Source organism: Periplaneta americana, chromosome 1, assembly GCF_040183065.1.
Source record: "Periplaneta americana isolate PAMFEO1 chromosome 1, P.americana_PAMFEO1_priV1, whole genome shotgun sequence".
In the NCBI taxonomy this organism is placed as follows: Eukaryota; Metazoa; Arthropoda; class Insecta; order Blattodea; family Blattidae; genus Periplaneta; species Periplaneta americana.
In genome coordinates, this window is record NC_091117.1 from 42037925 (window position 1) to 42061564 (window position 23640).

Genomic DNA, 23640 nt, shown 5'->3' on the forward strand with positions numbered 1-23640 from the left:
TGTGATTTCCTTAAATATCCTGTTAATTTTTATTTATTATAATTCCTCTCAGTCTTAACATTAATGCATGTTGTTTTAAATTACTTTTTTCTGTTGGTAGGAGGATGAAGAAGCGTTCGAGATGTTCGCCGTGTACTGCGGCCTGGCCCTGCACCACGCAAAACTGTACGACAAAATAGCAAGGTCCGAGCAGAAGTACCGCGTGGCCCTCGAAGTTCTGAGCTACCACAACACTTGCACCGAAGTGGAAGTGACGCAGGCGCGAGAGCAGAGGATTCCAGAAACCATCCCCGGTGTGGATAAGTAAGTTGACCCAATCACTAATTTTATTCCTTCAATTCCTTTACTAAAGAATATATTGTAAAGAATTAATTTCCTCCGAATATCATTCTTCTATTTAGGAATGTCAGAGATCATCTTAATCTTCCACGATTAAACCTAGGCTGGCTTTTTTTATTTATTTTTTTTTTTTTTTTGCACTTAAATCGTTTTGGGAGAAAGATCTTCAATTTATTCAGTCCGATATTTGGCCCTGATGCGGGTGTGTCATTTCAGTTTTTACTTAAGTGAGGTGGGGGGGGAGCTAAATTTTTTAAATACCTTCTAGGTCATATAGGTGTACTCTCTTCCTAGTATCTCTGAAATGAACTGTTTTTCATACTGTCAACTGGGGAAAACTTGGCCGTTGCGGTTAATTTGACCATAAAAGAAATAAAAATAACTTAAACCATGATATCAAATTATATTAAAATATTTTTCTCGATTTAAGTATTTTTTTATTATAGGTCACACATGGGGCTGGTATTACGATTTGATTTTCTTTTTTTATGGTCAAGTTTACCCACTTTACAGTAGGCCTAATTTTCCAGTTTGCGCATACAGGTCTAGTTTTAATCACAAACTTTATGGGTGGGGGTAATTTCCCCTACTTCTCTTCAAATGATGCCTGTGGTTTCAATCCGACATTTGTAACGGATGACATTCGGAAATCCGGTGCTGACATACGAGTCTCCCTTTCTCAGCTAATTCCTATATAAATACTTATATCTGATGAATCTTAAGCCTAGCAACCGTAAGTCCTTAAATCCTATACCAGCATGGAAAACCTAATAGTAACTATTGGCAGATATACAGGGTGGAAGTTAAATAACCCTGCATATTGAAAGTGACGATACGGTACGCTTAAAGGAATAGAAAACCTATATTACGTTTGGTAATTAAATGCATGATTTATTAGGAAATTAAGTTGGAAGTTTCAGCAGTCCGGCAACATCGCCGCTAATATAGAAATTTTCCTTCTAGTAATAAAGATGTAAGAGGTCAAAGAACTCGGCCTGTCTCTGTACGCGAGCCTCCCTCTCCCGCTACGACGTTGCAATCTGTTCGCAGCGTTCAGTGGCTAGAAATTAGTGATATTTAAATTAAATTTACACGAAAACTGTCGACGCTATTGAAATACACCAGAGGGATAAATAATTTTTTATTATATGTTCTATCGATATGTACAAAAATCATGGTCCTACTCGCAATAGTTACCGAATAAGAGGATATTAAACATTCGAAAAAAAAAACACTTTTCTCTTAGTTGATTTTAAATTAAATTTACACGAAAACTGTGCACGCTATTGAAATACGCCAGAGGGATAAATGATTCTTTATTATATTATTTTCTATCGATGTGGACAAAACTCATGGACCTACTTGCAATAGTTACCGAATAAGAAGGTGTTAAACATTTGGGAAAAAAAACAATTTTTTTTTTCCTTGGTTGATTTTAAATTAAATTTACACGAAAACTGTGCACGCTATTGAAATACGCCAGAGGGATAAATGATTCTTTATTATATTTTCTATCGATATGGATAAAAAGTAAGGTCCTACTTGCAACAATTACCGAATAAGAGGGTGTTAAACATTTGGGAAAGAAAAACACATTTTTTCTTGGTTGATTTTAAATGAAATTTACACGAAAACTGTGCACGCTATTGAAATATGCCAGAGGGATAAATGATTCTTTATTATATTTTCTATCGATATGGGTAAAAAGTAAGGTCCTACTTGCAACAATTACCGAATAAGAGGATGTTAAACATTTGGAAAAGAAAAACACATTTTTGCTTGGTTGATTTTAAATGAAATTTACACGAAAACTGTGCACGCTATTGAAATATGCCAGAGGGATAAATGATTCTTTATTATATTTTCTATCGATATGGGTAAAAAAGTCAAGGTCGTACTTGCAGTAATTACCGAATAAGAGGGTGTTAAACATTTGGGAAAGAAAAACACATTTTTTTTTCTTGGTTGATTTTAAATGAAATTTACACGAAAACTGTGCACGCTATTGAAATGCGCCAGAGGGATAAATGATTCTTTATTATATTTTCTATCGATATGGACAAAACTCATAGTCCTACTTGCAATAGTTACCGATTAAGAGGCTGTTAAACATTTGAAAAAAAAAAACACTTTTTTTCTTAGAAAACTATGAACTTTCCACCAATATGGTATTACACTTTTTTGTTACATACAACATGAGCTATTCGCCCTGAAAATCTGCAGGGTTATTTTCAGTTCTACTCTGTATAGTACATTTTATAGTCAGACATGTCAAGTATAAACATTATACCAGTAATTCAGGTGTTATTTTTGCAGCTACTACTTTAGTGTATTCAAGCTGGATGACTTCGAAAAGGTTCGACACGCCATCTACATGTTCAAGGATTTATTTGGGCTATCAAGATTTGACAGCGACAGTTTGATTCGATTCACACTGACCGTAAGGAAGAACTACCGCCGTGTGCCCTATCATAACTGGACACATGGATTTTCTGTCGCCAACTCCATGTACAGCGTCATCAAGCACTCACAGAGCACGTTTAAGCCCAATGAGGTAAATATTAATCGTCCAAAAATCGATATATGACGCCAACAATAGTAACTAACTGGTTTCTTGCATGGAAGTACTTTATTTATTTAAATTTATGTATTAAATTACTTTCTTAGTACATGCTCTATAAAACAGTTGTTTTTTGGACTTAAGTTTGTAGTATAAGAGAGTAAAATTAGATTTTATTCGCGAGTAGAAAGTTTAGCGCCAGAGGCAAAGCCGAGGGTGATAATTTCACGAGTGCATAAAATATGTTTACTCTCGTGTGCTATACAATATTTTATCCATTGCTGGTATCTAAATTTAATTATTGGTATCTATAGTCGCGACGCTCTTATTCCTGGCGTGACTCCTCCTCTTTGCTTACGTCTTAGAAAGTCAAGGCTCTATAAAGTCTAGGTAGGTAGTATCGTTCGCCATTTTTGTTTTTTCGTTGCCGAGCTACCAGGCGAGGGATCCATTTGCCACACCGTTAAACATTATCATGTCGTAGCTCCTATGATAATAAATCATACGCACTGTAATTCAGCAAATAATTGAGCGGCAAATAACGTCCTCGTGTGCTTTCTGCGAACGCCAACGAAAGAGCCAAAATGGCGGGCGATTATATATTAAGTATTTATCCAGCTTTAGGAAATGCTTTACATCTTCATCAGCGAATCACAAGACGCACACGTTTAAATGTAGCCGACCTGCAACGCGATTGGCTGCCGGAAATTAGAGCGACGAGACTATAAATTCAAGTTTAAATTGAAGATCTCAGTACAATAAGTGGGTTATGAACCAAAAGGCAACTTTTCAGGAGAGCAAAAACAAAGTTTCTATTCACTTTAATTTTTGGAACAACACATTATATGAACTTCAGTTTCTAATATTACAAATGGGTTTATGAGAGAACCAATGACAGATTCTGATTCTACGAGGCGGGAATAGTAAGAAAGTTTGAAAATCCGAAAATGCCACATTTGGTCTATAACCCACTTATTGTTCCGAGATCTTCAATTGTAAGCCTTTTCTTTGTAATGTTTTGTTTCTGAAGAAGTTATAAATGAATGAATATATGGATTTTGTGACTAGCCTCATGGGCTCGTGGTCAGAGCCTCATGGTCAGAGCTACAGTTCATGTGGTGCCGGGTTCGATTCTGGGTTAGAACACAGGAATTTTTCCTTAAAGGTGAATGTTACTGTGTTCGTCCGTGAGCTGGAAATTAGGTTAGGCTTAGATTTAAGACCTCTCCTGGTACTTCATAATCATCCTATCATAATATCATCGAGGCAGCGTAACTCCGCCTTCCAGGCGCTCCAACCTGAGAAGTGGGTTACACATAAGCCATTACCAGGAGACCCCAGAAATGTCAAAATGATAACCTGGTGGCATTGAGTAAAAAGAAATGTATGGATTTTTTGTTACTAATGTGTTGGTTGTCCTGGAAAGAGTTTTTAAATTCACAGCAGTGAATTAAGAACTTCTAATTCAGTGCTGTAAATAAAGCCATTGTTTAGGTTGCTAAGGACGATGAAATAAAGACCAGTTTAGATACCAGCTATGGATAAATTACTATTATGGTAACCTGATAGCTCAGTTGACATGGTACAGCAACTATCTACGGACTGGGAGTCCAGAGTTCAATCCCGAATGGTGGCTGTTTTTAAAAGTCCTGAGATCCTCTTACCTTCCTGTCAAATTATTGTGTACCTTGTCTTTTTCGTACGTAAAATGGCGATCGGAGCGTGGTGCTAACCCCACCAACTTACTATTCGTCTTGTTACTTGTCTACTTTTGATTGTATAATTATTCATACTTATGTATATATGTCTACTGTGGGCCCATATGGGCCTACTGTAGGCCCATATGGGCCTACTGTATGTAGGCATATATCGGCCTATATCTGTTCATTCATTTATCTAGAAATTTATTGTATATTTCTTTATTTATTTATTTAGTGATTTATTTATTTCTTTAGTGATTTGTTTGTTTGTTCGTTTATTTATTTATTTAATTATTTATTTATTTACTCACTTATTTATTTATTTATCTATTTGTTTACTCATTTATTTATTTATTTATTTATTTATTTATTTATCTATCTATTTGTTTGCTCATTTATTTATTTATTTATTTGTTTGTTTGTTTATTTGTTTTTTATTTCTTTGTTTGTCTATTTATTTACTCATTCATTCATTCATTCATTCATTCATTCATTCATTCATTCGGCTCCTACCCTCGAGTTACGCCCGAGCGTTGGTTGGGTTTTTCCTCCTAGGATTTCTCCAACTGTAAGGCGAACGTCAGCTAATGTCACGGATAATTATTCTGGCACTCATGTCGCCAAAATACCATCTCGCTATGATCGGTTTCACTGAGGCTCTATGAGCAAGCAGTTGTTACAGCGCCCTTAAATAACACTTTTTAATTTGTCCGTATTCATTTATTTACGATACTTATTTCTTTAGGGATTTACTTTCCTTGTCTATTTAGTTGATTCTTAATCGGTCAAGTATTTATCTAGGTGTTTATAATTTACTTCCACTTAGTTTACTTTTTATCTATTTATACCTTTGTTTTTCTCACATATCTATTTACAAGCTTACATCTATGTGGTTATTAATTTTTTTGCTTTATATATGGTTACAAATGTATTAATGAATATATTTATTTATATATTATGCATTCATCTTTATTTATCTATCTATATCCCCTTCTTTATACATTGGTCTAGTTGCATTTTCTCTGTGTAGCTGTACATGTACGTATTTGTACATTTATTTAAATTAGTTTATGAAAGATGAATGTAGATGCTGAATATAAAATGTCTGTGCTTTGAATAGGAAAATAAAGTATCCCGTTGGCAATTGGTCTCGCAGTGATCGAATATGAATCATTCGTCGACAAATGAGTGGTCAGCTCCCGGTAGGAAAATGAATCATCAAATAAATTGTCAGCGGAACGAATGTGTATGGTATACATTTCCGCATATTATAAAAGATCGGATATTCAGAATAAGTAATGTTTTTAATACCTGCTTAAACTGTTTTTCCATATTGTAAGCTTTTGTTTTCATGCCACTTCGTTACCTAGACAATCCTCTTGCAACTTTATTATTTTCTTGGATAAATTTTAACATTTTTGTTTCCTTTCCACAGTGTCTAGCGCTCTACATCGCCTCTCTCTGCCATGATCTAGATCACAGAGGAAAAAACAACAAATTCATGCTGGATACAGAATCTCCGTTAGCTGCAATCTACAGCACATCCACTATGGAGCACCACCACTTTAACCAAACTGTTACCATTCTACAGCAGGTAAAATCATCTTTATGCTCGACCATGCCGAAACGTAGTAATTATACACCTGGTAGCAGTCCTTTAATACATGTCATTAAAGTACACCTACTCATTAAAGGTCCGGTCTTTCAGCCAATGACGACTCAGGTTACAACTGTTCAGCCAATGACAGGTCAGCTTTCTACCGTTATAAAACCGCAAGTATCGATTATTCTCGGATATGCAATCGAAAGAGAATTAGCGAAAAGTCACGGAGGCTGGAAATCCAATACTGTCGCAGAAGGTTATGTTCTGTTACTATAATAATTAGCGTTAATTGTAAATAATATTCAAATAAATTCAATTTGTCATCTCGTTTTTCAATGTCTAATTTAATTTCAATGTTATCTCTGTAGGTTCTTATGGCCTAGCAAGGTCAATGTGGATATCTGTTCCTCGGAAAAAATCAATACTTTCACGTCTGCGCACATCTCGCAACATACGGAACATTGTTGAAGGTCAGATACAATTAAAATTAATAATATCAAGTTAGAAATATGGTCGAGCATAAAAAGTCGTATGAAACTCGCCTATAATGGTAATTAAGAAGCTCATATGAAAATTATGAAACTCGCTTGCGCTCGTTTCATAAATATCCATACTCACTTCTTAATTACCTTCATTATAGGCTCGTTGCATAATGTACTATTATATCAGATACGTGATTCCGTCCTAATTTGCAAAGAACAGTTGTATCAGAAGTGTATTTACGCCTACTTACACTACTCCAAAAATTATGCTGTATTTCGATGCGAAAATTTAATATTTTTGCTCAATGCGAAGTTCAAAAAGTCTCCGGTAGATCCTGCACATGTAAAAGCCTACGCTTGCTACCATCTGTTGAATGTTGTGTAATCACGTTGGAAGTGAATAAGTGATGTGCATTATCTAATAAGCAAGTAGCGTTATCTTCATATAACTGGATACCGTTAAGGAAGTTATGACGTCACTAGACGAGTTCGTGTAATAGAGGGGAGTCGACTGAAAATGGAAGAGTTTATTATTTATGTGCAAGAGAGTAAACAAAAAATATATTAAAAAATAACAATAAAATACAGAATAATAAATCAAAGACTTACTCACGCATCTTCGGAATTTTGTGAATCCCCTGTCACATTATTTTTCTCTGTCACTCATCTTGTGGTCTCATTCCTTAAGTATTTTGAAACTTTCAAGATGTTATGGTATATAATCTCTTAATTAATTAGGATTATAAGGTATATATGACTTTCTCGTGTTAATGAACCATGTTTTAAGTTACTTTACTTTACTAGTTTCGGCCTGGGGGCCATCTTCAGAAATGGGTTGGTCTTCGCGTCTTCCGCTGTTTTCGTCTCCTTTGGGGGTGCGTGTGTAGTGTAGTGTGGAGTCGAATAGTGTGTGTGTTCTGGAATTGAATTGTGAGTTGAGGATTTGTTGTGCGTGTTTTTTTGTGTAACTTTATAGTTCATATTTCTCTGGTGTGTTCAGTTTCTGATTTTTCGGTTGGATATGTAGAATTTCCATGTCTGTGTTTATAGGTGTGGTTGGCGTTTGTGATGTGTTTTGCGTATGTGGAAGTGTTGTGTGATTTGATTATGGCTGTGGTGTGTTCTTTGTAACGTATTTGAAATGATCTGCCTGTCTGTCCTATGTAGCAGTTGTTGCAGCTATTGCATGTGAGTTCGTATACACCCGTGAGGTTGTGTTTGTTTGTGTTGTTTATATGTTTAAATGCTTTTGTAGAGTGTTTTGTGTTCTGTATGCGATGTTGTAGTTTAATTTCTTGAAGATGCGATCTTGTGTGTGTGTTTTTGTTTTCATATGTTAAGGGGTTTGGTACAGCTTACAGCAGTAAAATTTTGAAATATTCAACATTTTTTTCCTCCATTACTGTATCTTCTACAATAATGAAAATTAGTATGTGTAAAACACTGTCCTTCTGCTATATGAAAAAAAAATATTTTTACGATTAAAAAAAATTATTTATTTATTTATTTTTTTTTTTCAAAATTCAGTTCACTGTGCAGTGAGAAGCATTTCCCACATAACTAAAAAACTATTCAACACACTGCGATGAAATTTTTGTGTGTGTATTTATGCATGTCATATCTACAGTATGATGCAAGGTCACTTCTCTACCTTTGATAGATTGTCTGATAAAAAATAAATTATTTAAAAAAAATGACCAAATATCAGTATTTTCTTCAAACACAAAATAAAAAATATATATTATTTATTAAGGAATGTAGTTGAAAGAGCATGATATGGTAGACATGAGTTTCAGCAATAAAATGAAGGAGAGAGAACATAAAAAGTTAACAAGTTTATGAGTTATGAGGGAAACGCTTCATCACTGCACAGTCAACTGCCATCATTTTGAATTTTGAAAAAAGAAAATATAAATATTTTTTATTCGTAAAAATATTTTTTTTCATATAGTAGAATAACAGTATTTTACACGTACCAATTTTCATTATTGTATAAGATGCAGTAATGGAGGGAAAAATGTTGAATATTTCCAAAAATTTCACTGCTGTAAGCTATACCTAATCCCTTAATGCGATGTAATTTTTATGTTCTTGTGTTTGTGTTGTGTTCCTATGTTTCTTGTAACTATAGTTTGTGTCTTTTATTATGTTAGGGTTGTATCCGTTTTCTTGTGCTATGTATTTGATTGTGTTTAGCTCTTCTTTTTAATCTTGCTGGCTCATTGGTATGTTGAGTAGCCTGTGTTGTGTTCGGTGTGATTGTTGTTGTGGGTTTTCTGTAGATCTACAGAAGGTAACTCAAAATCTAGTTCATTAACACGAGAAAGTCATATATACTCTATATGCCTCAGTGATATATTGTTAAAAGCTGTGTAATCAAGATGTAGGCTATATCTTAATTAATGCTATGAAAACCTGACTTCCTTCATGAAAACACCAAACGAGAATCTACTTCTCGTAATTTCAAAGACAAAATAATACAGCGTCCAGGCACGTTCTGACTGGAGCCCTTAATCAGGCGAGGTTTCTTGATCTTGGGCTAAAATTGCTAAGCTGATGTTATTTTTATTCATGTTAGTAAAATTTTAACTTTTACTTCAAGAGCTATTGTAGTAATCGTCTCATTCTGTTTCTTCTTCTTCTTCTTCTTCTTCTTCTTCTCTACAGAGGTAACCACAGTGTACTAGTACTATTGGTGATTCAATATTAAGTATTAAATTATCTGTTGGCAATTCTTGTGATTTCAAAGAATTTAAGAATTCAGTTTGATAAAACACAGTCTGCTCACTATCTACAACTGTCTCGAGAAATACATAATACGATTCTGGACTGCATAAGGATACTTACTGCATGAATTTTCTACATTTTGGCCTTCATGATGTATCTACAATGTTATTTTATATCGTTTTGCTTTTTTCATGGCCTCATGAAAGTCGATGTTGAATACAACAGACAATAATAAAGAACAATTGACTATATAAGATTGCATTTTAGTATTATACATGAATGTTTGATCGTATTTATTTTTATTTTTTACTTTTTTAATCAATTTAACGTCCATTTTAACAATTTTAATATAGCCTATGTTCTTCTCCTGGTTATGAAGGTTAAATGTGCAAACTTTGGTACATATTGGTCAAAGTGTGTAGATTTGTATTGGGAACATACATACATACCCACATTCACTTTTATATATTAGATTATTCTAGTGACCTTTCTTTTCTTATTGTTCGAAGTTTTATGGCTAGTGGTACACATCATTTGAAATTTTGATAATTTTTTATTCAGACCGTCTTCAGTATTATTTTTATATTAATATCACAATGTAGACTATTAAACATTTTAACTTATTCTATTTCCCTTTCAGTACTATCTTAGAATGTATCAGTGATTTACCCCAAAATGTCAGTATTTTAATCTTATCTCGTGAAATTTAAAAGTCATAAAATTTACAGAGATTACTTAAATTATGCAAAGATCTCTGTACATTATCTCCGTTATCTTGAATAATTACTACATCGTCAGAATATATTGAAACTGGCCTTCATCCTGTCGAACGCTTTTTCAGAATCAGTGAAAACGACATGGGTTTGAAGACAGTGTTGCAATAATAAGTGCCAAAGTAGAAAACAGTACAGTACATATTGAATGTATTGTTCTTTGTCCACAGAAAGGTCACAACATCTTCAGCAAGCTGAATAGCTGGGAGTATAAGCAGGTTTTGGGCTACGTGAAGCACTGCATCCTAGCAACAGACCTGGCTCTCTTCTTCCCAAACAAGGCCAAGCTGGCGCAACTTGTGGCAGAGCAGAGTTTCTCCTGGGGGGACCTGGAACACAGGTACAGAATCGTCAGATTTATCACTTGTGGATACACAATAAAAATACGAGTAAGTTATAACCCATCTGACGAAACATTGCAGTTTTCAGATGAGAACGCTCGTGTGTCGCGAATGCGATCCGCTCAGTCTCGATGCGTGGCGAGTCAGCTGGAGAAATGTTGGTACAGTCTGACAATAAAAACATCAACAGCTGTTATGAACATAATCAAATACAATTACCAATACAATAGTTGAATTTACTTTTTCTGTCATGTACGGTATATACACGTTCTTTATTCCAGAAGTAGCTGTAAGCCCGTGGCAGAGGTCTCAATTTCATCTACACTATCAGTTGAACTGCCTTCGTCTCCTGTATCTGTGCTGCCACCTGGCCTATCATAATCCATCTCATCTTCATCACACTCTTCGTCACTACACACAATGCCTATGTTTATTACTACCCTTTCTACTTCCTCTTCCATTAAAGCGTCACGACGCTAATATTCGTCCTCGATAAGTTTAACAGATTGGCAGCATTTTATCCAGACTTCTTTGCTGATTTCGCTTATTGATTGTGCGGTCATTTGTTTCAAAACTGACAGCCTCCAGAATGTATCTTTTCCGTCATTGAACTGTATCTTTTTCTTTAACAGCATTCAGAAGCTTGCGTAGGGTCGGAATTTCTTTTCTCTTCCCATAAAACTCCAAAAATGTTCTGTGGATGACACATTTTTTTTTCAAAATCATCAAGTACAATTTTCTTTGGATGTGGGAGGCTTTCACCAGGAGTTGAAAATTGTCCTCCAATGCGCTTTGCTTCCTCGCCTCCTTAGCTATAGCATGTTTTGTTCTTTCACTCTTCCCCACCGCCGTTGCTGTTCTTTTCACAGCGTTCTTTCTTTTTCTCTTCTTTACAAAATTTTAGAACACTGTGTATAATCTTTCTGCTTTGCGAGTGTAAGACTTCGCGTGACGGGTGTCTCGGCGGAGTTTCCATTCGCTCTTGTGTACACACACACTTCCGATACCGACTATCAGACTGAACGAACTGAACTGAGGCATTTCTTTACTGCAGCGCTGTGCATAGTACGTCAGAACAGGGTGACGTAATGCAGTATCGATCGCATGTTTATGTCCAAGCTTACTCTACCCGCCGTCTGCAATGATTCTTCAGACAGGTTATATAGTGTCTCCTTGTTTTGTCAACTGTCCGAAGATAGATGTGAATCTCATAAGTGACACAAATAAGACATCACTCATGAGGCAACTAAATCCAGGAGATAATGAGGTATGGTGGCCAGTTCCTTTCCCTCTCCATTAAAAACATCGCTGACTAGCTACATACTACACTAATCAGACTTCAGATGTATACAAACAATTGCTCTTCCTCTGACATATATCGTCAAGAGAGATGTAGCCTAGTGCTTGATAATAGACATACAGGGACATCATTTTATTTTTACTAACATTTTTAATATTAACCTGGCTATACCTTTAGAGAACCGGAAAAACCGTTCGCTACCCCCTTCCACAACTGGAGTTCGATAATACTGGCGTAAAACACAAACAAATCACTTTACTAGGTATAGGAGGGAAGAAAAGTACTTCATCAATTTAAGTAAACTAGGAAATATCGCGATTTTGAATTCGATAATTTTCATTAGGTTTTTATTTAATCAAAATCCAGTACTGTATTAAGAATAAGTGTTTTTACTCACGAAGTGAGCTATCCATGCGAACGTATTCATTATGCACTGTATATTATACTGTCTACAGCACATTAGCGTACAATATAGAGAATGAAGTTCAATTGAAAAATAATCATAATATGGATATTTAAACACATTTTTGAAAATGGTAGCCGTTCATTTCGATGGCCTACAGGCTTCAGTTCTTTTGTGCATATTATCGCATATAGACTATTGCATCTAATTCCAATTACCAGTTTCGTCCTTCGTACTAGTAACTGATGTTGAAATAATTCTGTACCTACTCTATAAAAGAGTACCTTATGTACTGTAAATTCAATCTTCACTTCTGCCCGACCAGCACAGATAAAATTACTCAGACATGTTATCTACTGCCCGTCCAAGTGGTTGTGCCGCAGGATCATAGAAAGGAGGGAAATCACGTGACAGTTAATTATTTAACGAGGCCCTTTTATTTAAGTTATTTTAAACAGTTGTATAATATTACGTAAACGTCCAGAAATTAATGTTTTCAGAAAAGAGGGCCGTGCAGAAGTAGGTGGGGGAAATCGGGATGCGACGTAGGCAAACGGACAGTACCTTTGCGAAAATATGATTCAATATTAAAAGTTCTTTCGTCACTGGAAAACGCGAACATATTTCTGGAACGTACTATACTCAGTAACTCAGTGCTGTTTACTATAAGCGGCCTTGATTCCGTCTGGAGAACAGTTGAAACTCCATTAGTAGAAGGGGTGGGAGTGAAGTACATTAAAATACTCAGGTACAATAAAAATTGAAGTAAAAATAAAATGATGTCCCTGTATATATCAGCCAGAACCTCAATCAGAGGTACAGTATCTCCTTACGAATTAAAATTATCTACCCTACTAGATTCTTTCCTTGACATTCTTTCCGACCATATTAATGTTTCTTGGAATACGCCAGCAAAAGACTGACGGCAATAACACTACTGTACAAATCAATGGGACAGCATAAAACAAAAACTCGTTATCTACACTAATCCTTTACCGATTCTTAGCTTTTAATGTCCGACAGAGGATTAATAATTAAACGAAGATTCCTAGTTCCACGTAGTGCCCCTGGAATATGGTACCTTCTCCCGGCTTCTTTTGAATTTTTCGTTTCTGTTTTTCGTCTTTCTTTTCTTCGTAATCCTTTAGTCTTCTGTCAGTTTCTCTTTTTCTTTTTTCCCTCTCTCATTTATTAATGCCTTCGCCTTTCTCTCTTTTTCCTCCTATATCTCTCCTTTCTTTCTGTCTATGCTTTCCCTCTTTTCTCACTTCTTTCTCTCATTTTTCTCTCTTTCTCCTCGTTTCCCTCAACTCTTTCTCTCTTCTCCTCCTTTCTCCCACTTCCGCCTTTGTTTCCCATCCTTCCTCTCTTATGTTTACTTTCTCTCTTCCCATCCTTTGTTTCGCTTCTTTACATCTTGCCTTTCTGTGTACCTTCACTCATCTTCCTCTTGTTACTCCTCTCCTTGTCTTTTTACCCTCAATTTTCTTTTTCCTCTTCATTCTCTCTCTTTTCCTCTCTTTTCTCGTATCTACTTCTCTTTTATTTTTCTCTCTACATTCATGTCTCTTCTTCTCTTCTTTTTGCTCTCTATTCTCTTTCTTTCTGTCATCCTTCTTTCTCGATTTCTCCTCCTTTCTCTCTCTTCTTTCTCTTTCTTCCATTCCCTTTTTCTCTCTACTCTTCTTCCTTTCTTTTCCCTCCTTTCTCTCAGTTCCTTCTTTCCTTTTCTATGTGTCTCTCTCTCATTACTAGCTATCTCTTTCTTAATTTTTTGACTCATCGATATTGTTTCTCCAGATAAATATCCAATATAATAGGGAGAATGAAAATAATATTTACCCACTACATTAGTGATATAGGTACGATTAGAGATCAACTCCACTAATAAAAAAAATTTAAAAAAATACAAATTTACTTTATTCATGACAGTGAAGTTAACTATTTAGATCTTAGTACTGAAAAATGCTATTGTTAAAGCTGAAACTTAAAGGAACACTTAACTATTACAAATGACTGCACTGTTTCAAATATATTTATTCGTGTCTCTCTTGGTTGCAGATTGCTCATTCAGGCTATAGCAATGACAGCCTGCGACCTTTCAGCAAGTGCCAAACCGTGGGATGTGCAAGTGAAGACAGTGAAAGTGATTTTTGAAGAATTCTATGAACAGGTAAGATTAAAACAGATTCTTGTTTATTTCTAAGATGCTACTGATAGTATAGCAGAAGAAATATAACGAGCATTATATGTAATCTGATACTTGTTCATCCAGTTGTAGACGGCTTGTGTGTACTGCTATATAGGCCTACATATAATAGAATTTATTTGTTCTTCATTGTTGGATATACACTTTTAAGACTTATATAATCACTGATAAACTTTATAACATTTCTTATACATCACAACAACAAAAACAGACAACAAACATATGTTCAAAATATACAGGAAACTCACTATCACGTTAACACATATACACAACACCTTCAATCACCTAACACAACACATACAGCATTTCTATCTATGTTTCACACACTCATCAACATTCCTATGAGCCAACAAGACTATAATGAAGAAATACACACTATCAAATACATAGCACAGGAAAATGGATACAGCTCCAACATAATAGACATCATAAGAAAGACTAAACGCAAACAAGAAAACGCAACACAAACACAAAAACAAAACAAAAATATCACAATAACATACGAAAACAAGAACACACACAAGATTGCTTCATCTTCAAGAAACTAAAGTACAACATTGCACACAGAACACAGTACAAAAATATCTTAACACACAGACAAGACATACAAATAAACACAACTTAACAGGTGTATGCAAACTATAATGCAATAGTTGCAACGACTTCTACATTGGACAGACTGGAAGATCGCTTCAAGCACGTTACAAGGAATATATCACAACGATAACCAAACTACACAACAATTCAACCTACGCAGAACACATCATGAACTCCAATCACAACTACAGCAACATAGACACTGACATGAAAATACTGCACATCCAGCAAAGAAAAGACAGAAACTTAACACTCTACAACAATATAAAATTTACAAACATACAAAAGCACACCTACAGCACATCCTGAACATGCAACTGAATTTCAAACACACACTCTTTTCGACACAATCATGAACACACCCCATCACAACAGGAAACCAGAAGATAGCGCGGGACCTTCACTAGTCTTCGGACAATGAAGAATATTACTTTGGAACTAGTCAGGTACGGTAATTTTCTAATGTTAACGCAATAAAGAAGTTAAAAAGTTAATCAGTAATTTATTTGTAATCACATTTGTTTCCCACCACGTGACATTCCTTGTTCTAACACTATGATACACACTGAAACAGTTGCTGTGTTTTACGATAAATTCTAACAAAATAATTAAAATCGTAATCTGTGTTACACTATTACTCACTGATGAATTCAATTGTAGCTATGTGTGGACGAGAAGAATTTATCCCCAGAACCAAAAGTCTGCCATGGTGTTCAGATGTATCTGAACTGTTGGACCTTAAATTTAAGGTGCGAGTCTGTATGATAAGTTTCCTTTGAATGAGTTTTTTCATAGTACAGAATCTCAAACTCTTATCTCCTTTTCAAAATAACCAGTTCCTGTATTCACGATTGGTTACTTTTGTCTTAATAGTTTTTTAACTTTAAAACCAGTAATGAAATTGTCTATCCTTACCAAAGTCCTATATCTTAATAAGACTCGTAAAATATGGTGATGCTGATGGTGATAATGATACAATGCCTAATGTAAAATAATAACACAGAAATAAATATTTTTCTGCATATCATGAAATGCCCAATTCATCTCTTTCCTGCCCTTTACTCCAGGAAAATAGTCTGAATAACCTTCATACTATTATTTACCTGTGTGCACCGTGCGTCATTGATTGTATTAAGAATTAATTGACCAGTGAGATTTGTCACATAGAGTTATTGCTATTTGTTACGAAGAATGTGCTGACTTGTAGGGAGATGCAGAGCGAGCTGCTGGCAGGATCCCGATCCCCATGATGGACAGGAAGCAGCCTGATCAGCAGCCTTCATCGCAGGTGGGAGAAACTACCGTCCCTGTCATTTTTTGTTCACAGCTGCTGACACTTGTACTTCTCACAGTGCTACTCCGTGTTGCAGGGAGAGGAGTGCTATCCCCTCCCCCTCCTCTGAAGTTAATGGTTTCATTGTTGTTCAAAATGGCAGACCATTCTCCTTCCTCAATTTTTTCCATTTAAGAACCATCTACCCTTTGCTGTTATTACTAATAATTTTTTCTTGCTAAGATATGAACGATATTTGTTCTCAGAACCTTCACTGAATGACGAAGAACAAGTAATATTTGAGAATGTTTTGTAGATCTCCTTTTTGGACTAAACAATTAAATAAATCAAATTTGTACATTTTCAATATCCCATATTTTCTCCATTTGTCGCAGAATGCCCTTTCGAAATAGACATATTTCGTTATGTCCATATTTCATTTTTCCCCTTCAGAACCTTAAAGAGTAGGCAACCATTCAGATATACTCGTAAGTCTTTATTACCCTGATACAAGCAATTGAATTAGCCAGGATTTACGGACTCAACAAAATAGGCGATCATTCAGATCATGAGCTTTATTCCCCTGATTCAAGCAATTACTGAATCAGCCAGGAGTTAAGGATCCAACAAAATAGGCGATAATTCAGGTCATGAGCTTTTTGTCCTGATTCAAGCAATTACTGAATCAGCCAGGAGTTACGGATTCATAGGCGATCATTCAGGTCATGAGCTTTATTGCCCGGATTCAAGCAATTACTGAATCAGCCAAGAGTTACGGATCCAACAAAATAGGCGATCATTCAGGTCATGAGCTTTATTGCCCTGATTCAAGCAATAAATGAATCAGCCAGGAGTTACGGACCCATGGATCCAACAAAATAGGCGATAATTCAGGTCATGAGCTTTATTGCCCTGATTCAAGCGATTATTGAATCAGCCAGGAGTTACGGATCCAACAAAATAGGCGATAATTCAGGTCATGAGCTTTATTGCCCTGATTCAAGCAGTTACTGAATCAGCCAGGAGTTACGGATCCAACAAAATAGGCGATAATTCAGGTCATGAGCTTTATTGCCCTGATTCAAGCAATTATTGAATCAGTCGGGAGTTACGGATCCACGGATCCAACAAAATAGGCGATAATTCAGGTCACGAGCTTTATTGCCCTGATTCAAGAGATTATTGAATCAGCCAGGAGTCACAGACCCAACAGAGTAGGTTACCATTTAGATCTTGGGCATTATTACCCTGATTCAAGCAATTATTGAATCATCCAGGGGTCACAGACCCAACAGAGTAGGTTACCATTTAGATCTTGGGCATTATTATCCTGATTCAAGCAATTATTGAATTAGCCAGGAGTCACAGACCCAACAGAGTAGGTTACCATTTAGATCTTGGGCATTATTATCCTGATTCAAGCAATTATTGAATTAGCCAGGAGTCACAGACCCAACAGAGTAGGTTACCATTTAGATCTTGGGCATTATTACCCTGATTCAATCAGTTGAATCATCCATACGTCACAGAACCAATAGAAGCGATCCTTTTGATTTTAAACATTATTATCCTGATTTTGAAACCTGCAAGCATTTTAGATACATTTGAGTTACTAGTTTTAGCATACGGTTGAACATATAAAATTTTAACTTTGAATTCCTAAATCCCGTTGTTTTAAACGTTCAGCAAATGTTGTACGACGAGAACAAAATAAATGTAACTTCCATTATATTGATTCTAAATTGTAGGTACCTCACATCCTGACATGTCCTGTACACGTCACACGTCCCCTTTGCTCCTCTTCAGCTGTGTTGCACGATCTGAGCTTGTGATGTTGCCTGCACTACCAATTTGATGTTCTATTGGCCACTGTTTCCAGGGCGATGCTGAAAAGTTGGCAGGCCATGTGCCCTCTCCTCTCATGGATCGTGACAGAAAGTGTGAACTTGGAGCAATTCAGGTGATAAATGAGCCTTTGAAATAAAGTATGCTGCAACATAGCCTAATAAACCACGCTTCAACCATTAGTTTCACTACCTCCCTGAATTGACGTCATTGCCATGTCAAAATTGTTTGAGAAATTGATAATACTGTAGTATTTCATTAATGAAAGAATGATTCAATGGATATGGAATTTTTGTGAAGTACGAGTAATATAGTCTCATTTAGACTATGAATACCGTACCGTAAATATTTTCATGATTAATTTCAAAATTAATTTCTGTTGAAACGAAAATGTAATATTCCTTATTCTCACAGCCATTTGTAGAATACATTTCAATTTTTTTATAGTTTTCTGGACAAAATAGTTCAATACTGACTGGACTTGTGCTAATTCTCGGATTATTGAAATAATTTTTCTTCCAAAAATATTTATGTTATTGGACTTTATAAGCTGCTTTTCCCCTATTCGAATTAAAACTTAAAAAGAAAATGTTGTTGAATAGAAACTGATTTGAATAAGATCCCGTTTGCTGTCGGTAAGAAACAAAACCGTCATTTGTAAAACATATCGAAGAAAAGTTCGTGATAATTATGTCCCTTATAATGCAATATTCATTTCAGAAAGACTTTGTAATTTAACAGCGTGGAACTTAGAAAATACAACATGGTGGCCTAAAGAAACGCACTTCATATAACTATCACACAATAATAACCACGTATTATACGTTTAGTCGTCCAAAGTATTTAAAACCGAAATGTTACTTACATTTAGCGGCGGCGCAAAGAACTTTAATTTTGGGGTACATTGTAAAAATTGTCTCTCGAGTAGATTATATTATGAAAGGCAAATATTTCTAACATTAAATATTGGTACTCATTAGCATTACCTCCTGCTTGGTGTAGTGGTTAGATTGCTTGACTATTAAGCAAGAGGTACCGGGTTCAGTTTCCGATACCCAAGAAAACGAGGTTCACCTGACCGAAAAATGGGGGATCTAAAATAAGTGTCGAACCTGGTGAAAGAAAAGGCGATTAATAACACTTGTGGAGATTCTCAGCATGGACCATGTAGCGCCCCTATCCCGTTCGGTAGTTACACAATTGCTTACTAGATGGCAGGTGCCCGGTTTGACTTAGTCCCTCATGTGATTGTAGCACCATGGAGTTTGTTTTAATTTTACTGATTAGTATACGATTCCTTCTCCATTTGCGCACTACCCTCAAGTGAAATAGACCTAAATATTAAGTAACTGAAGCGAAATTGAACTATCTAACAAATTAAAACATGGACATCTGATAGTTTATCATCATCATTTTCTTTTCCTTCTGCATGACAGACTTGTTGGTCTGTTTCGCTATCAAAATGCATCCTTTATTCTTCTTCTGGGACGCCCAGTATCTCTGCCACGCTATACTTCTCTTGTCAATTCTGAAGAATTCCAATCTTAAAAGTGTTAATATCATTTCATTTATTGTTTTGAATCTTATAATTTAAAATTAAATATGTGCAGTACTCGCTTAAAATGTTGTGAACTTTGAGAATATGGCCAACAATGTTTCTGAGTTCACCGCTGTGGAGTAACGGTTAGCACATCCGACTGTGAAATGAGCGGGCCCGGGTTCAAATTCCGGTTGGGACAAGTTACCTGGTTGAGGTTTTTCCGGAGTTTTCTCTTAACCTATTAAAAGCAAATGCTGGATAACTTTCGGCGATGGACCCTGCACTCATTTCGCAGGCATTATTATCTTCATCTCACTCAGACGCTAAATGACTATAGTAGTTGATAAAGCGTCGTAAAATAAACCAAATAAAAAACATATCACCACCGGCGTGGCTCAGTCGGTTAAGGCGCTTGCCTACCGGTCTGAAGTTGCGCTCGGGCGCGGGTTCGATCCCCGCTTGGGCTGATCACCTGGTTGGGCTTTTTCCGAGGTTTTCCCCAACGTAAGGTGAATGCCAGGTAATCTATGACGAATCCTCGACCTCATGTCGCCAAATACCATCTCGCTATCACCAATCTCATCGACGCTAAATAACCTCGTAGTTGATACAGCGTCGTTAAATAACCACCTTAAAAATAAATAAAAAATAAAATAAAAAAATAAAAAAACATATCTGAGGAATATCATTTCTGCAGTCTATATTTATCTTCTGTCTGTCCTGTTCATGACTCAGTTTTTTTCTTTGATATGATATTATCGGAACTGCCATGAGTTTCTAAAACTTAATCATTGTTTCTTTTCTAGTTTTGTTCTTTTAGCAGTTACAAGCATGCTTCGAAATTTATAAACTCTTTGCTTCAGATCATTTTTCCCTGTTTAAAGATGGTATCTGACATTCCAAGTAATCAAAACTGTACCTGTTCTGTAATGTAATAATGTAATACAATTTTGACCTAATTAAATGTTTTCTATAAAATACTATAGATTTTTTTTCTGTTGAGATTTCTGAATCATATTTTCCCCACAATTTTTTTATTGAGCATTAATGTGCTCTTTTATAATTAATCTATAGATTTTGCGCATATGACATGGTCATCGGCAAACATAATTGTATCAGTTAGTATTAATGTTCCTAATTTAAAATGATTGCTTAGCTATTAGCTTATGGATGGCTATAAAAGAAGATGTGAAATCCTTGCTGAGAAAAGTTGCGAGGTAATTAGAACGATAATAATTGAAAGTGGTTATTAGTAAATTAGGTTCGAAGTGTGAAGTAACTATTTACTGAATGCTAGTTATTCTTATGAAAAGCGGACCTGAAATAACTTTTGATCTGCACTAGTCCACTGAAAGCCCCCCTTTTGGCGCCGTCCCATTCGTAAATGTAGACCTATTACATGCCATAGCGAAAGCGCATTTGCCTGCTGATCCAGAGTTGCGCTCGGGCGCGGGTTGGAATCCCGCTTAGACTGATTACTGGTTGTCTTTTTTTTTTTCGATGTTTTCCCCAATCGTAAGGCGAATGTCAGGTAATTTATGGCGAATTCTCGGCCTCATCTCTGCAAATACCATCTCGCGATCACAAATTCCATCGACGCTAATAGCCCAGTAGTTGATATAACGTCGTTAAATGAGTAAAAAAACTACATGTCATTGCAGTAATATGCGTACACCTGAATTGTTACATTAAAATAATGTCCAGTTTATTTTTCATAAGTTATGTCAATTTCGTTATGTGTAATCATAATAATTATTAAAGGCTGTGAGAAAATGTATTTGAAAAATTTAACAAATTACTGTGAAATTAAAAATATGCTGAAATTTATTACATTACGAACTAAGAAGAATTTTATTACCCTGGGGAGAAACATTCATGGCTTGCTTAAACGTATGCTTATTGCTTCCTGAAACTAACTCTAATTATTATAAAGTGCAAAGAAATGACACATTTTCTAAAATGCATGTTGTACTGGCATGCTGTTGGCATGTGGCCATGTTTGAATGCCCTGCTGAGTGTACCATCATATCTAGAAAGACGTGTCGCTGTTGACCATGGCCTGGCGACTCGTGTGACGTGAGTGCATTGCATGCTCTAGCTTTTTAGTCTGCATGTTTGTCATAAGCTGCACTTTTTGAGGGTTAGTCAGAGAAAGAAACTGACTTAAAAATAATTTCCATTACAAAATATCAATTCTACCTATATTTTTGTATTTAAATCATTTTTTATTTTATTTCCCAAGGGAAAAAATGGAACTCTCTGCATCAAAATCCACAGTTAATTCCCGATTTACCACGAAAATCGTCTGTAGCTGCATTTAGATTGGCAACAGGCCATGATTGTTTGGCCAAACACCTGCATAGAATTGGAATATATCAGTCCCCTAACTGCCCATTGTGCAACTCAAACCAAGAAATGGATTCGGAACACCTCAAAATCTGTGCTTCAGTGGCTAGTCATGATAATATCTTTGAAAAATATTGGAGTGCAAGAGGTCAAATGACTTTATTGCCAAACGCCTGGCATTAGAAAACAACAACAACATTTTATTTTTTATACCGAAGACGAATTTTTTTTGATGCAGCAACAGGCATTTCCTTAATGGCGAAATAAATAGTTTGATGGATTTCTTTTTGCCAGTTGATTTGCTGTTGCTTCTTCATACCACAGTCTAGTATATACAGAAGCTTGAGTTGTGAGGGTGCTAGGAACAATAGACTGTGCCGGTACTGTATTTCGCATTGTCTCTAATGGGGCGATATTAGCGATCCTAGTGGTTAGCAACTATCTATGGATGCACATTTACTACGTATTGAACTTCGTGACTGTATATACTAGACTGTGTTCATACTTTCCGTTAAACTGTAGGTTCAATGTCAGGTTTAGCTGAAAATAAAGCATTTATAATTGGAAGTTCCCCCCCCCCTTAAGGGGACTGAGTAGTGATGCGTGTGCGCTTAAAAATTTCAGTACAAAAGATTAATTCAATATTTCTAGGCTTTTAGTGATCAGATTGGAATAAAAATTTCCATGCTTATACAATCAATTATTCTGAATTCAGTGGTATAAAAGACAACTAATTAGATTCGTATCCAAGTGCAAAAGAAAGACCCTAACGTATAACCTTTTCCCACTTTGCTAAATGTACCTCATTCTTCAGGTGCATATTACTTGCTACACTCTTCACTCATACAACTTGTATTTTTTTTTTAGTTATCTAATAATGTATATTGTAAATTCTAAAGCAAAATTTAGTTAAATATTTCACCTCTAGTGAAACAGATAAAAGAAATTATTTTGTTTAACATGTTTTGCAATTTTTTTCAATGCATATATTTTTTCTCGTATTATGTGTGTGATATTGTTAAACCCGTAGGTCTACTATGTAGAACACAGGCTGCAGAAAACACTATAAAAATTTCATGTAAATTTATTCAGTAGTTTCAGAGAAAAATGCACTTAAGTATGAAAAATGTCAATTTATGGAAAACTGCATTTAAAAAAAAAAGATGTATGAATTACATGCAGCGACAAATTTAAAGAGGCTATTTAAAGGGCTTATCTGCAGAAATATCCCCATAATATTTACATTGTTTTAAAGAGCAAGTTTTGTACTTTTTTAAACACAAAATAAAAAAATCGAATTTTTGACCCCTGATCAGTACCTGGTTCCCTTAAGAAAAACCGGGTTACGGTCTTTATGATAGTCATTTAATTTAAGAAAAGGTGAAGTGTATCACGAGTGTTTCCATTTAATAAAGGACTTTTTCGCAATATTTCGTCGGCTTCCTGCGCGTTCAACAGTTGTCACTTCTTCCGAAAGGTTCCATCGATGATTGCTCAGTGGCCATTATCCTTCCCAAAATCATTGTTTTATTACTGTATATCAGAATAAAAATGCGAGATATCAGAAAATGTTGTTATACTTTGTTCAGTGGATATACTTTG

General features: G+C 35.5%; 1 protein-coding gene across 5 annotated transcripts in view; it reads left to right on the forward strand.

The window, feature by feature from the left end:
- Positions 1 to 23640, forward strand: part of LOC138694873 (probable 3',5'-cyclic phosphodiesterase pde-5) — a 453748-nt gene that overhangs the window by 409429 nt on the left and 20679 nt on the right. For all 5 annotated transcript variants that reach the window (XM_069819021.1, XM_069819048.1, XM_069819030.1 and 2 more), the window contains 7 exons: positions 101 to 303; positions 2656 to 2893; positions 6035 to 6193; positions 10355 to 10524; positions 14290 to 14401; positions 16242 to 16322; positions 18187 to 18267. In XM_069819021.1, coding sequence (XP_069675122.1) covers positions 101 to 303; positions 2656 to 2893; positions 6035 to 6193; positions 10355 to 10524; positions 14290 to 14401; positions 16242 to 16322; positions 18187 to 18267 — 1044 coding nt within the window. The remainder of the gene's footprint in view (positions 1 to 100; positions 304 to 2655; positions 2894 to 6034; positions 6194 to 10354; positions 10525 to 14289; positions 14402 to 16241; positions 16323 to 18186; positions 18268 to 23640) is intronic.